Here is a 19,255-nt window from a genome sequence, read left to right on the forward strand (position 1 = left end):
ACATAATGTTTGAGTTATTATGTGTACATTAACATTAGTTGTAATATCGAAGCAAGAATAAACGAAAAGACAAATATGAATTTATTTCAGAACATACTAGGCACAATAACGAACAAAGCATCACACTTTGTAAACATAAACACATGTAAATATCACAAATAAATATGAACACGTGTAAATATCACACAAAAATATAAACACGTGTCACAAATGGATAATGTTCATTCAACACCACAATAAGTTGACGACGGAAAGCACGTGGCAATGTTATCACTTCTAGATATTTGCTTCTAAGACTTCGTTTTTGGTTGAACTAGTAATTTTGTTCACATAAAGTAAAATGACATATATTTCTAAGTGTATAATTACAGACAAATTCGTCCGCACTTCACAACTCAACATGGGCGGATCTAGGATTTTGAGAAGGGGGTTTGGGGAGGGGGGATGGTGTATATATGCTTGCTTGCATATCGACATATTTCACCGAACTGTGTTTGTGTGTGTGTGTGCGTATGTATGTGTTTCCAGTGGGGGGTAATTGTGCCTTTTTTTTTACTTGACAGCTAAATGGGGTGTTGGAGGTGTAAACCGCAAAAACCACCCATGGATTCGCTATTTCTCACATCTTGTCTGGAAACGATTAAAAATCAGGTTCGTCATTAGTTGAAGCATTTTGTTTTGTGATACATCCTGGCAATTCAGTATGGTACAGGTAAATGGAAATTCCCAGAATCATGAAACATGTAGCGCGCCAAACTGATCAAGACACTCCCTTAAAATGGTAGGTTTTGGGGGGTTTTTTTAAAAGAAGAGAAATTAGGATAACCTAGAACATGCTATTTAAACTCAAAAGAGCACCTTTCGTATTTTACAAATGTGGGCGGAGAAAGTTAGGGGCACACTCTAAGAACAGCCCTTGTTTGTAGGGGGTTTATTGAGCACATTATACAGTTGTGTTGTATCAAATATATTTTAGTTTTTGCTACTTCGCCGTCTACTTGAATCTAGTACTGGAATTCTGTTGTATGCATTTTACGAATTATTATTATTATTATTATTTTTATTTTTTTTTTAAATTATTTTTTGGGGGGGGGGGGGAGGGATGGGTTGGAGGTGGGTTCTACCCTCTATGTACGGTGATGTCTTCTCTTTGTTTTTCAACCAGCACATTACTCAACTGTTTTTTTTTTTTATCAACTATAATTTGTTTTGCTACTTCGCCTACTTTGTAAGTGGGTCTATGACTGCAATAACTATGTGATATAGCTTCCAGCAAGTTGATAAATGTATTTGCGGAAATTAACAGTATTTAAGAGATAGCTCTGACCTGCACACGTAGCTCCGACTGTGACAGAACTAGGCTGCTATCTGACCATCTCCAGATTTCCGCGTCATAACTCACGCGGAGACATATCGTAGGTTTTTACGGGAAAAAAGAAAGGAATGTTTCACGACAATCCCCCCTGCAACATTTCCATCAGCGGTTGGTACGTGTCAAGCATGACATTGTGATGAAAGTTAAAGCAATTAAAGAAATCTGTTTTGTTCAACGACGTTATTAGAGCCAACTGGTATAGTCAAAAAAGTCGTAGGAATATCACAACACAAGGCTACAGGAAGCCCGATTTTTATCTTGAAAAAAAGAAAAGAAAACATAATAAAAAGTAAAAAACAGACACCCCCCAAAAAAAACACCCCATCCCCACAAAAAACAACAACAAAACCAACAAAAAACAACAAACAAACGAAAAAACCCTATAAAAAAACCAACAATCCAACCCAAAACAACCAAATCCACTGCTTGTTGTCGTTAAGCCTGCTTGAAATAAAATATCGCAAAACATCCTCATTGAAACTTATAAATTTAAGCTTCAAAATACTTCCCACCCCCACCAGAATGCAGCACAACGCAACTATTAAAATAAAAATATGGGTGGAAGCATTCTTCCCTTCCCACGCATGGTGGAGTCAAAACAGTCGTCACTAATAATTTTGGACTTCTTATAGGTCTGCGCAAGACCAATATGACTGTTATTCAAATTAATGTGTGTGGATGTTATGTCATTCAGCTATTTTCATAAAGTCAAACATAGAAGAACTGTACCAAGTATTACATGATCTTCAAATCTGGACAAAAGTGGCACTTTTTGAGCTAAAAAGGAAACCTCTTGGTATTTTCCCTTGGCGGTGGGCGTAACTGACCCCTCTAGGCGCGTTTTCACTACAGTATAACATTAAAAATCACGAGCTATTATTTATAATTATATATTTCGTCTAACTGACTTTCCTTTATACCGTCTTGGCTCTTTTTGTATCTCCAGTGTTTTCCCCATCAACGTTAACAGTACTTGCTGTCTTTAGTGTTGGTGTTACAATAACACGATGTATAATGACAACGACAAAATGATCGTTACGATACCGAAATTAACCAGAACATCAAATGGAAATATTTTCCCGTGCATCTATTTAACATCCATCCATCGATATGTCGATTCATCTATTCATTTATCAACGTACATATATGTTCGTACGATCATACACCATCCATTATCGAGTGAGTGGTTCGAACATCCACTCACCAATTTACCAATCCATCCATCCGTCCATTTACCAACCCATCCATCCATCCATTCACTTTATACGTCTTTATAACATTACTCAAACACCGAAAACATTGAGACACCAGTATTTCCGTTTCAAAACGAACAACTAGACTATCAAACACGACACCACATAGTATGTTGACAATACGAGCATATGTTTTCAATGGAGTTATTGAATCGATCAATTAATACTAAAGAATACTATTTTTATTACGAGCCATTCACAATTATTATCAACTTTTTCTTTCCTTTGTATGCTCAAAAGCATAATCCTTTTTTTCTATCCCCACACCTAAAAGTGTACGTCAAAATGTACATTTTGTAAGAATATTTTATGAATTATTTGGTCTTTTTAAACGCCCATCCTCCCCCCGCCGGAGTACAGTTTATACAAATGTGAAAATGTTGATAGTTGTGAACACAAAGTTTAAACTCCTTCATTATCATGTGGGTCAAAATGACCGTTACACATTGACAATATTAACATTGTAATTACTTTTTGTTCCAGTGTACGCTTTTCACACCAGTGTAGCCAGTATCAAAGTTGTAATTACTTTTCGTTCTAGTGTACGAATCTCACACCAATAAAACCAAGATCAAAGTTGTAATTACTAGTGTAGTTCTAGAGTAGGCTTCTCACACCAATGTAACCAGTATCAAATTTGTCATTACTTTTCGATCTAGTATGCACTTATCACACCAAGTTCCCTGATAAGACTGGCCGTGCCCCTGTAATGAATTATAAACAGTTTTGATTGCTCACACCAAAGGTCTTCTTCATACAGGAATGTTAGTAAACGTCCACTGACTTGAATTGGTCAGACTGTCCGACACCAGGGAGAGATCATTGGATTGAAAGTAATCACTGGAGAGAGAATAACTAGACGACCAGTCCGAACTGCCGGTAAGCCGAGCCTTTGACGACGTACCCGTCAAACACATTCTGTCAGGTCCTACAATAAGCGTGTCATCACCGTCACACGGTCTGTCAGGAACTTCCATGCGAGAGCCGCCATTGTTGTCCAACTTGATGTCCACTCCGTCACGAATGTCACAATTTAAGCACTTCCGGCCTGCTAGGTTGATTCTGCACGTGCGGGGACATTTCTTGTTCGAGTAGTTGCTTTCCTCTCGTCCTGCAAACAAAATCAAAGTTCACGGTAATGACGATGTTATCATTTCTTTTCTCTCTTTTATTCCACTTCCTGAGACAGATAGCTGAATGCTGATTCTAAAGTTAAACAGTTAGTCTATTTTGCTTGACGATACTACTAAAGCATATCGGCTATTGGATGTCAAACATTTGGTAAATCTGACATATGGTGTTAAAAAGAAAACCCGAAACATTTTTCCATTAGTAGCAAGGGATCTTTTATATATACCATCCCACAGACAGGATAGCACATACCATCAATTTGTTATATACTAGTCATGGTGCAATTGCTGGAACGAAATATAGCTCAACTGGTCCACCAACCGGGATCGATCCTAGACCGACCGCGCATCATGCGAGCTCTTTACGACTGGTCTACGTCCCGCCCCGCTGACCCTAGAGTCAGTCCTGGGTCTACATAAATTCATAATAACCAAATGATGGTAGTAATTTGTCTTGTGAAATATGAAGTTTATACCTTGAATAACATTCCCACAAAAATTACATCCAAAAAACTTCATTTACTGTTTTATAAATTAATATTATTGCAAAATCTAAAACGGGTGACCGACAGGTTATCACGTGACGTCACGTTTTGTATTGAATTGCATTTCGTCAGCATCTTAGCATAATGGTCTAACTCATATTTTAGTTTTTTGATACAACTGGAATTTTTATTTTTATTTTTATACAAATAAAAATGAATTATTAAAATATTATTAAATTTTGAACAACAACTAGAACCAAATTTATTCTTGTTATTTTTGTTGAAATAATTATGCTAAGAGGCTGGCGATTTTCAAATTGACAAAAATCTCACTACGACATGTATTTTGATGGATACGCGCTGAATATTTTCTTTGGTCTTTATATTGTTTGTATGTAATCGTTAAACGTTAATAATCAGTTTTCAAAATTTCCAGATAGTCTTGTATTTTGTTAAAAATTATTACGGTGTTATGCTGCATTAATTTTAACTTATAACAAAATTAAACTAAATTTTTCTAAAATAATAATAAAAATAAAAAAAATAAAAATACATGTACTTATAACACAATTTAACAAACATTTCACATCTCATAAGCTTGAACAATTCACAAATACTTTTGACATTTAACTTCGCCAATTTATGTACTTTCTGATTAATTTCAGTAAAAGACAAATATTTTCTTCTTTTCTAGAATTCAACAGTAACACGGAAAACATTGTATTATTCCATCAATAATACACTGCTTTACATTCCAGCACTGTATTAATAATAATAATAATAATAATAATAATAATAATCATAATCATAAAAATACTACGCTTTAATTAGAAAAAGCCATCAACTATAATTATTTCCTTTTAAATCTCTATTAGTCTGGATACAGGGAAAGTACACTGACAGCTTCCCCGGGGAATAATTGTAAATAATTAATCAATAAAGCCGTCGATTGTAATCATAGTAAGTTATCTCCGCAGACTTCCGGGTTCGTTCGACATTCCATGCCAGCGATGTTATATATGACATTACTTATGCTGTACTTCACGCGCGGCTTCAAATACAGCACTTCCGGGATTCTTTCTCGATATTGATTCGTCGGCGTAAACTAGGTCAATGTATGCATGCTTCTGCCAGCATTAATAAAAACTAAAAACTAGACCAACGACCACAAAAGATATGCGTCTAAAAACATGGGCTGCTTGAAAAAAAGGACATTATTTTTAAAAATTAAATATTACAGAAGTTTTTTTACATTTGAAACCGCTGTTTCCAGTCAATTTGAAGTCTTAATCTTTGACGTATAGTTAATTTCTTTTTTGTTCCGTTATTTGTCTGTTCCATGGTTGAAAACTGTGCAGATATACATACTTATAACCTCTTCATAGTAAGAGGCGGGACGTAGCTCAGTGGTACAGCGCTCGCCTGATACGCGATCGATCTAGGATCGGTTCCCGTCGGTGGGCCCATTGGGCTATTTCTCCTTCCAGACATTACTCCACAAATAGTGTAACAAAGGCCGTGGTATGTACTATCCTGTCTGTGGGATGGTACATATAAAAGATTCCTTGCTGCTAATTGAAAAGCGTAGTCCATGATGTGGCGACAGCGGGTTTTCTCTCACAATATATGTGTAGTTCTTAACCATATGTCTGACGCCATATAACCGTAAATAAAATGTGTTGAGTGCATCGTTTAAATAAAATATTTCCTTTCTTCCTTTTACTTAAACTAAGTATGAATAAAGAAAATATTGCTGAGGGACGGATCCACAAATATTAAACACAACATTTCCTTCCGTCTGTATAATAATGAAAACTACGAACTCTTTACTGAATTGTAACACAATCATGTATATAATATATTTTTAAAATGGTAACTCAATTTAACCTATGATTGAGACAGATTAAACGTGTAAACCGGGATTCTGTAAATAAAATAAGCACCCCCTCCCCCACCAAAGTAATGTCATAATATGGCGTGTGTGTGTGTGTGTGTGTGTGTGTGTGTGGTATTGTGTTTTTTTTTTTATGGTGTATCAATAAGGGAAGGGCTATAGGTGACTCGAGCTAGGTGGGTAAGGGCGGTAAAAATCGAATCGGGGCACAGTAGTATAGGAACTTCTTGGAGTAGAAAAAACACACTTCTAAAAAAAGAAAAAAAAAGAAAAAAAAAGAAAAAAAAGATGCACTTTTGTGTATGTTTGTTTTTAGGAATGCGACCCTGAATGCGTTATTAAGGTTAAAGTAAATTAGTGCTGAGAAATGAGATAAAATTAGATCGGTAAATACACTGTGAAAATGGGCCTAACATATTCACAAGACATTAACAATTTTAATATAAACAAAAAAAACAAAAGAGCTTCAAACTGAATAATTTTAAATAATAATACAAAAAAAACCTAAATTAACATTCTCCTTTCTGTTATTGTATACATTATTAAAACACAGCCACCAACAGTCCAATTGTTTAATTAACATGTTTCGGAATTTTTTCCCTTTTCAAAATTATCAATATTCAGCAGTTCACACTAAAGGTACTTTTAATGTGGTTTTACAAAATTCACTTTTACCGTGCAATACAGAAATATTACACATTCATATAGAAAATATAATATGAACCTGCGGCTCGTATAATATTAATAATATTAAACTAATTTAAAACTATCCTATCTGCGATTTAAAAAATGTAATGGTATCACGTGTCTTCTTTAAATTGTTATCAGTGGCGGATTTAGGGGGGGGGGGCCCTAATGACATGAGGCGGAATGCCAAGGGAACTTTGGGGGAGGTTTGGAGGGAGATCGTAAAATAAAAATTGAAAATTAATATATAATAAAATTATAACTGTCGCAAACTTTAGGGGACGAGCCCCTGCCCCCTAGATCCGCCTCTGGTTATTAATTCAAGTTCAACATGTGACAAGAAAGTGTCAGTATTTTATACGGGTATTTTTTTGCGAGATTTTTTGTTTTTTTAATCAAGTATTTTCAATGTAGTTGTTGGTGTACGTATAAATATGCACTGTGGAAAAGTGCACGTGAAAGATTCCTTGCTGCTAATTGATAGTTGAAACCGACGTGACGGCACCGAGATTTAAATAATCTAAACACCCACGGCGAGCGCTCTACCAATGGACTAAATCCCGCCCCCAGAAGAGAACGGGGGCCTAATTCAGAAAGCTCTTTTAGTCTCCGGGCGGGACGTAGGCAAGTGGTAAAGCGTCCGCTTGATGCGCGGTCGCTCTGGGAAGTTATCGAGCCCGGTCAGTAGGCGCATTGGGCTATTTCTCGTTCGATTGGTATATCAAAGGCCATGGTATGTACTATCCTGTGTGCGGAGTCAAAATTATCAAATGTCTGACATCCAATAACCGATGATTAATAAATCAATATACTCTAGTTGTGTTGTTAAACAAAACAAACGGTTAATACACTTAGCTCTCCACCAACCGTAACACAGTGAGATGGTTTACAAACATAAATCACATAACACTACTCAACCCGTACTCTAGGGACATACCACTATGTATGTCACGATAAACACTTTGGGCACATGCTAAATGTTAAATCAATAAGAATGTAGGGTTTGAATATTCCATATATCACCATGGTTACTGTAATATGTGAAAAACAGATACATCATCCATCGAACAAAATGAAGTTTCAACTTGTTTTGTTTAATGACACCACTAGAGCACATTGATTAATTAATCATCAGCTATTGGATGTCAAACATTTGGTAATTCTGACATATAGTCTCAGAGGAAAGCCGCTACATTTTTTCCTAATGCAACAAGGGATATTTTATATGCACTTTCCCCACAAACAAGAAAGCACATACACCGGTATTTGACCAGTTATGATGCACTGGTTGGAACGAGAAAAACCCCCAATCAATTGAATGGATTCACCGAGGAGGTTCGATCCTGTGACGCAAGCACGTCAAGCCAGCATTCAATAGAGGCAGTTAATTTACTTGCCGTATGTTTTTCCAAATATCCCTAGCAAAAGTTGAGTAGTGTATCAGACACGTGTGGGTGAGGTGGGTGTGTGGGGTTGGGTGGAAGGGTGGAGTCGAGTTATGCCCCCTACCCGTAAACTATATTGAATAAACAAATTTGCTAGAGCGGGAGGGAGGGGGGAGTTCGACCCCGAAGTAATACATAAAAAGTTACCTCACCCACCTGAGAAACTGTCCCCCTACACACACACACCTCGGTATATATACGGGGTGGGGGTGAAGCGGGGGAAGTTGAAGTAATACATGAAGTTATCAAACCCAATAGATATTTCCCCCACCTCGCACACACGCCTGGCTATAAATACGGCGGAGGGGGTTGAAGTAATAGATGAAGAGTTACCTCACCCAACAGAGAGACTGCCTGTAGGTAGTCGGCAACCACCAGGTGCGACTGCTGTTCCGCCTCGTGGACTGGCAGGTGGTATCGATTGTTGGTGATTCCGATATCAGCGCCACCTTCCACCAGCAGCTGCACGGCCTGCGCATGTCCCCTGTACGCCGCCAGGTGGCAGGGCGTGTCGCCGGCTTCCGTCTGCACATTAACGTTGGCGCCACTTTTTAAAAGTAATCTGTTGGGGAAAAAAAGAAAAGCAATGTTTAAAAGTACCGAATCTAATATGAACCAGATTCCGGAGATATAACATTTTAATCTTTTTTAACGAAACACCTGCTTTCCAATTTCAACATAAAATAAACATTTATACATTTTAAAATGATATGCTCTTTATTTATACTTTTTTTTGCACTTTTAAGTTGCGTTTATATAATAATAGCTACGACATAACAAAGGAGGGGGAGGAGAAGAAGAAGAAAAGAACGAAGAAAAACGAAGAAGAACGAAGAAGAAGAAGTGGAATACGCGTTATAAATATGATTAAAAATACTATTCTGGATTTACAGCTATAATCATTTTATCGACTAGTTTCATATTAAATGAAGTATCATGTTTAGAATATAAGTGTCGGTAGAGACAAGATGTTTTTGGTTCTTCCAATGTTTGTAAGAAGCCAAAACTGGAATATTTACTTTTTGCGTGTACGCGATTGATACATCTTATGCTCATAAAAACAATATTTTTTTTTTTGCTAACCTCAAAAGTGTCACCCTTTATTCTTTATTTGCACAATCCATTCACAAAAATTAAATATCATGGCGAATCGATAAGCGTTTCATAAATGGTTCTAACGGGAGTTGAGATTGCAATGTTCATACTAACAGGTCAAGGCCACTCACAAGAAACCTAGTGTATTTAATTTTTATTTGTTAAAAATGCTTTTTTTTATAACAATAATGTTCCTGAACAAGAATACAAAAATATTTTCAACCCATATACAAAAGTAGCAAACAAATTTCTCCTTCATAGATTTTAAACTGTGACTACAAAACTGTGACTACAAAAAAACAAATTGGAATAACGTAGTATACAGGTTTGTCTAATTTCTTTTGTAAAATGACAATGTAGTGTGACAATAATTTTAAACATTTTACATACGGGTGTCTGTATACAGCTAAAATAAAACGGCATACATTATTTCAATGTCCACTAAAAACAATTAAATAGCTAAATTTGGGCTTTAAAAAAAAAAAAAAAATCCGTTTCCGATGAAACCACATTCTGTGACTTGGTGTAAAGCATATTGGATATACAGACAGTGATTTATATACACTGGAATCCTTGCGAATTTCAAAGAAAAAGATTTAGTTTTCAGGTGCGCCCAACCACTCGATTATTCACGAGGACATTGCCCTGAAGTAAACTACACTTAAACTTCGTGAGTAAAGAGTTGGGGCCGAATTAATCAAGCCTGTTTTTCATAAAGGGACTGTCAAGAATTGTATGACAATGTTAAGATGTTATCGAATAACAGATATGTTTTTAACGACTATAATTACATATTAAATATATATATATAGTGGATGTGTCTTAAATTTGTTTCTCATCAACCTAGTGTTTGTATTAGGTCAAATGCTATTTTATTTTCTAATATATATATTTTTTATTTTCGTACGTATGAAATTATTGGTAGTCACAGGGCCGTACCCTGATCAAAATCCTATGGGAGGCACTATTTTTTTTGTTTATAAACAATTGAAACACTACACAAATTAAACCCTGATATGTGCATGCTATTTTCTGGAGTAAAAAATAAAATAAAATTGAGATTCTCAGGGGTGTAACTGCCTCCATGCCCCCCCCCCCCCCCCTCCCCGGAGGGTACAGCCCTGCAGTCCCCATTCAATTTAGCTACTTAAAAACAAAAACACAGTAAATATTCAGACACTGATATTCTAAGCACGAATCTGTATTTGGTATGTCATTTTAATTGTTACAAAATTCTATTACAATGGCACCAAACTGCTGGGATGTCTTTAAACATTTATTCATTCATTAATTCTTTTAAAGTTAAACACAGGTGTTTTTTAAGACATTGTAAACGCGTGTCAGACAAATACAGATTTTGTAAATCCGGTTTCACAATGTTTATGAACAATGAAGATCGATGAGTTAAATATGACAACTCCGTTCCGCTTCACTGGAACCGAGTGCGCAAACACTGGTAGACGTATTTACTCATCCGCTATAGGCTATTTACGTTTACGGCGGTTTACACCAATTTCCACCAATTTCCACCCCATATTATGCGATAAATAGAAAATACGACATGAGTTGCCATTAGATACTATTTATCTCACAACGAGTTGTTATAAAACATATCTAACGAGCGAAAGCGAGTAGGATACGTTTTTAAACAATTAATTGTAAGATAAATGGTATCTAACAGGCACTAATGTATATAGTATTGAATTATATTTCTTACATATCCACAAAACCCAGGTTTTTGAACAGATGTAATCGTCTTTTCTACTAAAACAGCCCTTGTGTTGTAGGTAACTTACGAGTCACAGACTAATGAATTTCAGTTATACTTATACGTAAAAGTTTAATCGATTTTTATCGTTCTGTTTTTCATTGGATAATATTCGCATACGGCAGTTATGCACTGAAGATTATTTTAGTACTAAGATTGCTTCCTGGAACGGGGCCCTGGTCATCACATAGGAGCAACCAGTCGTATGTCTTTAAAATGTTATCACACGTATATATGTGTTAACAAGTATGTGTAAGAAAGAAGGTGTGTACAGTTTCCACCTGGCAATTAATCACAACAGGGCGGTTATGGGCGTTACTAAAGGAAGTTTACACTTTTTTCTAATCTTGAAGCGACTACAATCCACCATGCACGTTGACAATGCGAATCATGACAAACTTTGGGCAACAGCAGACACACCACACATATATTACAAAGACTTGAAGACAAGATTGGGTGTGTAACTTTCATTTATACTATTTTCACTCCCACCCACACACCCCAAGAACAATTTCAAACAGATAACCACTGAGTCAGGCTGAAGCGTAAATATCCCGTTATAAAATAATAATGAATATAAATAACTGCTTGATAAACGATTTCTATAAACATTATCTTTAAACCAGTAATTAATATTAACTTTTTTTATTTTAAAATGTATATTAAATATGGAATTATGCTCATAACCAAATGTTTGCAGGGCTGTGTGTAAACAGGTTTGGGGTAGGAGGAGTTGCCCTCTCCGAATATGAAAAATGTGCCTTTTATAGTTTGAAAGAGGTATTTTGTTCTGCTGGAGTAGGTCCCACCCCCCCCCCCCCCCCCCCCCCCCCCTTTTTAATTGCCACACCTCCAGTTATTTTAGTATTTTAGACACGGTATGGTTCTATTTTAACCGATCCTTATCATTTGAAACAATGTTATGCAAAAGCACTCGACACAATTGTAGTGATCTAACATTTTTGTTTAACGAAACCACTAGAGCTCATTGATTAATTAATAATCGGCCGTTGGATGTCAAACATTTGGTAATGTTTGATCCGTAGTCTTAGAGAAAACGCGCTACATTTTCCCAGTATCAGCAGGGGATCGTTTTATGGAGGTTCACACAGACAGGACAAATCATACAACGCATTTGATAGCTTTAAACATTCGGAACAAGTTGACGAATTAGAGGTTAACTTTTCATATTTTTCTAAACTGTAACAATTTTAAAACTACAAAATACAAGGAAAAATAAGGAGAAAACAAGAAAGAAAAAGAAAACGAATAAAGTTTATTTTAATTAACGATACCACTAGAGTACACTGATTTATTAATCATCGGCTACTGGATGTAAAATTATTTTATAATTCTGATGTAATAGTGTTAAATGAAACCGGCTACATACTACTACTGCTAATAATAATAACAAGAAAAACGAAGAAGAACGAGTAGAAAAGTAATAATAATAATAATAATAATGTTATTAATAATAGTAGTAACAGTAATAGTTGTTGTTGTTGTAGTAGTTGTTATACTAGTAGTAGTACTACAACTAGTACTACTACTACTACTTATACTAGTAGTAGTAGGAGTAGGAGGAGTAGCAGTAGTAGGATGAGGAGTCGTAGTCATAGTAGTAATAGTAGTAGTAGTAGTAGTAGTAGTAAGAGCAGTAGAAGTATTACTAGTTTTATACGAACGTGGACATGATCACTATAAAAATAAAAATGAATGTTAACGCGATATAAGATACTTACTTTATGATTTCACAGTTGTTGGAATCCGCCGCGGCGTGAAGCGGAGTCGAACCCCAGGCCGTCGCGATGTTAACGTTGGCGTTGTTGGCTATGAGCAACTGTGCTATTTCCAGCAATCCTCGACACGACGCCCAGAACAAGCTCGTGCCGTGACGCCGTGCCGTCTGACAGTCAATACACGTGTAGTTCTTACCCTGTAGTATTTTCTTGGCCAGACCCACGTCGGACCGCTGTATGGCCTCTATCAACATCCTCGCCATTGCTCTGCTAGTACTACTACTGTTTACGGCAATACCGCTTTAACGCGTTTATAACTGTCGTGTGACAGGGGCCTCGGCCAATCAGATCATAGACGGATGAGACTGATATTTGATTGGACTGACAAGCAAATGCTAGATATATTATAGGTTTCATTGTTTCTTCTTTATATAAATATATGTTTTTCTTATCACACAATTCGCAAACGTAATAATGCAGTTATTCGTATCTTATCTGTCCTATGACAAAGCCAACGGGAAGCTTACTTCCTCTTTATATCGAATTACGTTCTACGCGTTGATATCTTCCGCATTTCTTGTCTGTACCTTTTATAATGGTTACCATTATACAGTATACAGCCGACTACGTATATTAGAAAAAATAGTAATAAAAGAAATGAAATAAAAATAAATACAACTTAAAATTTGTTGGGATTTTTTGTAAAAATAAATAAATTAGTATTTAATTATTAAAAAAAAAAATATATATATATTATTTTTTTATTTTTATTTTTTATTTTTTGTATTATTGCTAAAAAAATATTGTATTGTATTGGTATTGTATTGTATTGTATTGTTTTGTATTGTTTTATTTTGTTTTGTTCTTGTGTTTTTTGTGGGGGGGGGGGGGGGTTCTTTTTAAAGTCAGGCATGTTTCTATTGTCGGTCTACGGTAACAATTATGATTATGATTGTTATTACTATGATTGTTATTATTATTATTATTATTATTTTTGTTGTTGTTGGACTACGGTAACAATTATTATTATTATTATTATTATTATTATTGCTATTGTTGTTATTGTTATTATTAAAACATAAATCTGTAAGTTTAGTTAAATGGCAGTTTAGAGAAAGTGATTTCCAAATGCTAGGGGTCATGTTCCCCCAGTTACACTTCATTTCGCCCCCCACTTTTATATTTGTCTGCCACCGCGAACAACTACTCATAGACAGCGTGGGTTCCACTCCCCCTGCCCCCAAACATAAAATACCAGTGGTAAAGCGCACGCCTGTTGCGCGGTCGGTCTAGGATCGATCCCCGTCCGTAGGCACATTGGGCTATTTCTCATTCCAGCCAGTGCACCACGACTGGTATATCAAAGGCCGTGGTATGTGCTACCCTGCTACATATAAAAAATCCCTTGTTACTAAAGGACACATGTAGCGGGTTTGACTGTGTCAAAATGACCACATGTTTGACATCCAGTAACCGATGATAAATAAATCAATGTGCTCTAATAGTGTCGTTAAACAAAACAAACTTTAACTATACAGCTTATTATAATTACACTCGCTCGCATAAGCACGCGCGCACAAACATAAATACACTCGCGCGTGTGTGCGTACGGATGTTTGTAATGAGCCAGTTGTTTTATTCACATTTAAATTTAAAGATCGCCATTTGTTTATTTTAGAATCACATTCGAATTTATTGTGCCATAATTCTAACCAAAAAAAAAAAAAAAAAAAAAAAAAAAAAAAAAATACAACCCACTAAAGTTTGTTTTGTTTAACGATATCATTGATTTATTTATAATCGGTCATCGGATGTCAAACATTTGGTTGTTTAGTCTTGAGAAGAAACCAGCTACATTTTTCCATTAGGAAGGAAGGAAATGTTTTATTTAACGACGCACTCAACACATTTTATTTACGGTTATAGTGCGGTTATTTAAGGACCACACAGATAATGATATATAGAGAGGAAACCCGCTGTCGCCACTTCATGGACTACTCTTTTCGATTAGCAGCAAGTGATCTTTTTTATGCACCATCCCACGGACAGAATAGTACATACCACGGCTGGAGCACTGGCTGGAACGAGAAATAGCCCGATGGGGCCACCGACTGGGCCCCTTTTCCATTTGGTAGCAAGGAATCGTTTATATGCACCATCCCGCATACAGGATAGTACATACCACGGCCTTTCATATATCCGTCGCGGTGCAATAGCTGGAACGAGAAATAGTCTGAACTAAATAAATGCATTAAACTGGAAGACGTGTCCCAAGGCATCAAGTAAAGGGACTACTCGCAATCCCTTATTGGCCAGATGGAATTTTTAAGGCTCAATGGAAAGGAGTTAAACCGCTTCACAGACTTGTCTAAATCACTAACCCCTGTCCGATAAAGATAGCTCAGACATATGGCCTCAGATTACAGTTATCTTCCCATTTGGCTGTCCGCGCAAGTAGTCTGCTGTTTGACTGTGATTATTTCACGGCAGACAGCTATGAAGTGGCAACTAGTTGACTGAAGTGACAGGGGAGAGCATGTAGTTTGTAAACATGTGTAACTTGTTGACATTGAATACTTGTTTTTGGTAATTCCGGCCCATGCAAAAGTAGTGTTTTTTGTCTAAAATGGGTGTACTCCGGCCTGCTTTAGTGGGTGTGTTTGTTTAAACCAATATGCTGGGAGAAAGAGCTGGACAACAGGGGTTATCCTTTGCAGGGTATGTGTCGCCCAGGCAGGCAAAGGTACATACAAAAATCCACGGGCCTGCTGATATTAATAAAAATGTTATAGCCACTAAGGCTATATAGAAACATATAGCGAAATTAACTGTGGTCTGTGGCCATATAGCCTCGGTGGTGGCGTGGTTAAGCCATCGGACATAAGACCGGTAGGTACAGGGTTCGCAGACCGGTACCGGCTGCCACCCAGAGCGAGTTTTAACGACTTAATGGGTATGTGTAAGACCACGACACCCTCTTCACTCTAAACACTAAACACTAACCCCATGTCCTTGACACACAGATAGATAGCTGAGGTGTGTGCCCAGGACAGCGTGCTTAAACATTAATTCGACATAATATGAAAATACATTTAAAGGAGCATTCTCGAGGTTGAAAGTGCTATATTTCGCTGTTATTATATTTATATCTGACAGTTGAAAGTGCTATATTTCGCTGTTATTATATTTATATCTGACAGTTGAAAGTGCTATATTTCACTGTTACTATATTTATGTGACAAATTAGTCGATACCACGTATCGAATAGGTTAAAATCGAAAACACAAAAATTGTAATGTGTTTAGATTTGATGTAAAAAGTGTTTTCTCCAAATAATCTGTAACTAAAAAAATTAAAATACATTTGTTTGTCAGTGAGTAGCGAATGTCTGACATTCAATAATCGGTGATGAATAAATCAATGTATCTTTAAACGAAACAAACTTTAACTTTAGATCCACATTTAAACTATTGTGGCGTGTTAACCGGTCGGTTAAAGTTTGTTTTGTTTAACGACACCACTAGAGAACATTGGTTAATTAATCATATGCTGGTGGATGTCAAACATGTAATAATTCTGACATACTGTCATAGAGAAGAAACCCGCTACATTTTTCCATTTGTAGCAAGGGATCTTTTATATGCACCATCTCATAGACAGGACAGCACATACCACGGCCTTTGATATACTAGTCGTGGTACACTAGCTGGAACGATACATTGCTCATGGTCACCCTCATTAAATTTTCCACTATTTGGTTGTAATGTTTTTGTGGCCATGTAATTTAAGGTATATTCTGTTCATTTCACAATATTTGGTTGTAATGTTTTTGTGGCCATGTAATTTAAGGTATATTCTGTTCATTTCACAATATTTGGTTGTAATGTGTTTGTGGCCATGTAATTTAAGGTATATTCTGTTCATTTCACAATAAAAGTTAAAAAGTTAAAGTTTGTTTTGTTTAACAACCCCACCACTGTAGCACAATGATTTATTAATTATCGGCTATTGGATGTCAAACATTTGGTAATTTTGACATACAGTCTTAGAGAGGAAACCCACTACATTTTTCCATTAGTACAAGGGATCTTTTATATGCACCATCCCATAGACAGGATAGCACAAACCACGTCTTTGATATACTCGTCGTTGTGCATTGACTGGAATGAGAAAGCCCCATGGGCCACCAATGAAGATCGATCCCAAACCGACCGCGCATTAAGCCACTAGGCTACAACCCGCCAAAAATAAATTATAAATTAAAAAAAAAGGAAAAGAAAACGAAGAAAAAAAAAGAAGAAAAAAAAGAAGAAAAAAGAAAAGAAAAAGGAAACCCCCCCGCCCCCCCCCCCCCAGTTTTCTTCTCTGTTTTCTTAGTCTCCAATATTACTCGCGCATGAAACCTTAATACACTGATACAATACTATTTATACGAACATGCATGCGCGTTTAATATGTACGCGTTTGTATGAGTATATATGTCTACGTGCGTGACGATGTACACGTACAAGGAAGAACGTAGAAAAATCCAACCCAGGTTATATTGCTTTTTCTACCTTTGAGCGGACATCAAAAGTGATCCTGAATAAGGGTATAAAGGTGTGCGGCGGTGAATGCGCGTGCAGGCTGGTGAAAGATCTGCGTTGTAGATTCTCTCTGTTTCCGTGTTTCGTGAATTATATAGCATAATACGGATATCCTTTTCGACACGGACTGTTGCGTATACATGCAGAGTTTCGAGCTGTAGGTGTTTGTAGACAGTCATATATATATATATTATTATATAGTCTGTTTGTGTTATAAAGGGACCATAATGATTAAATTAAGTATATATCAACCTTAAGTATAAATATAAATATAAATATATATATATATATATACCCCTCAAAACCGGACCCTCAGTAAACCGGAATTCCCTCAAAACCGGACGTTTTACACGGTCCCGTGATTTGCGTATCTTTTAACACTAAAATTTACCCCTCTAAACTGCACCGGACGAAATTATCCGGTCCCATTGTGTTCCTTTAATGCAAATTATACCTCAGAAAACCGGACAGTCACAGCGACGTCAATCATTACTGCATTACTTATAAATGTTATCTGTATATGTTTGTAACTTGTTCACTTTGTAAATATTATATCATTATATTACCTCATGTACCATGTATATGGTCTGAGTGAATAAAGAACTGAATTGAATACCCACTCAGCCGATAACGTGATTGCGTACGCAGAGCTAATTACATGTGCGCATGCTCCAATGTCACTGTTGTGCAGTTGACAAATACCAAAATAAGGGATTAATTAACAGCTTTCAGGTTTCACTGTACACGATTCGTCGCCAGTGTTTTTTTTTAATATGGAACATATCAACCGAGTCTATGTTAATCGGTATTTATCGAGGTTAATATTTTACATATTAAAAATACGAGTAGCGAATTCTATTTATAATATAACACTTCTAAAATAACATTATAATTTTTTTTAAATTGTAAATCACATTACTAAAGTCGCCGCCATCGGTAATATCACGTCATCACGATTAGCACAATTTAGTTTGACGTCACACATTTTAACTAAATGTTTGGAAACGTTACGCTCAGGTATACAGGTATAAAATACACACACACACACACACACACACACACACACACACACACACATATAATATATATATATATATATATTATATATAGACCGGCCTCGGTGGCGTCGTGGCAGGCCATCGGTCTACAGGCTGGTAGGTACTGGGTTCGGATCCCAGTCGAGGCATGGGATTTTTAATCCAGATACCGACTCCAAACCCTGAGTGAGTGCTCCGCAAGGCTCAATGGGTAGGTGTAAACCACTTGCACCGACCAGTGATCCATAACTGGTTCAACAAAGGCCATGGTTTGTGTTATCCTGCCTGTGGGAAGCGCAAATAAAAGATCCCTTGCTGCCAATCGGAAGAGTAGCCCATGTATTGGCGACAGCGGGTTTCCTCTCAAAATCTGTGTGGTCCTTAACCATATGTCTGACGCCATATAACCGTAAATAAAATGTGTTGAGTGCGTCGTTAAATAAAACACTTCTTTCTTTCTTTCATATTATATATATTTATTATCCGTTAAAGGCTTTTGTAGGAGATATCGCTGGCACTATAATCTTGATTGGTCAAATTGTAATCACAAGACAATGTTTTGTTACGTCACTGTGTTTGTTTCAGCTGACATTCAACCCACATTACTGACATTGTTTACAACTGTCGCAAATGTAAAGAATAATAATGGATGATAAAAAGAATACTCCCCTCGTGTCTTGTGATATGATAATTTATCATATCACTACTAAGGAATAGCATTGGGCACGCCCATTACATAAATCACATATTTTGAGACATAA

The 19,255-nt window shown here is 36.4% G+C and overlaps 1 protein-coding gene across 2 annotated transcripts; it reads right to left on the minus strand.

Annotated features, from left to right (window-relative positions):
- Positions 1-68: 68 nt before the first annotated feature.
- Positions 69-13,156, minus strand: LOC121369230 (serine/threonine-protein kinase TNNI3K-like). 2 transcript variants are annotated; one of them, XM_041494181.1, is made up of 3 exons: positions 12,875-13,156; positions 8,608-8,831; positions 69-3,739 (listed from the first exon to the last, which is right to left on the minus strand). In XM_041494181.1, exons 1-3 carry the CDS (start codon positions 13,132-13,134, stop codon positions 3,381-3,383), a joined length of 843 nt encoding a protein of 280 aa, XP_041350115.1. In that variant the 5' UTR covers positions 13,135-13,156; the 3' UTR covers positions 69-3,380. The 2 variants fall into 2 exon arrangements, with proteins under 2 accessions (XP_041350115.1, XP_041350116.1); XM_041494182.1 differs by having other exon boundaries at positions 3,543-3,739; positions 8,603-8,831.
- Positions 13,157-19,255: the final 6,099 nt, after the last annotated feature.

This window comes from Gigantopelta aegis, chromosome 3 (assembly GCF_016097555.1).
Source record: "Gigantopelta aegis isolate Gae_Host chromosome 3, Gae_host_genome, whole genome shotgun sequence".
NCBI lineage: Eukaryota > Metazoa > Mollusca > Gastropoda > Neomphalida > Peltospiridae > Gigantopelta > Gigantopelta aegis.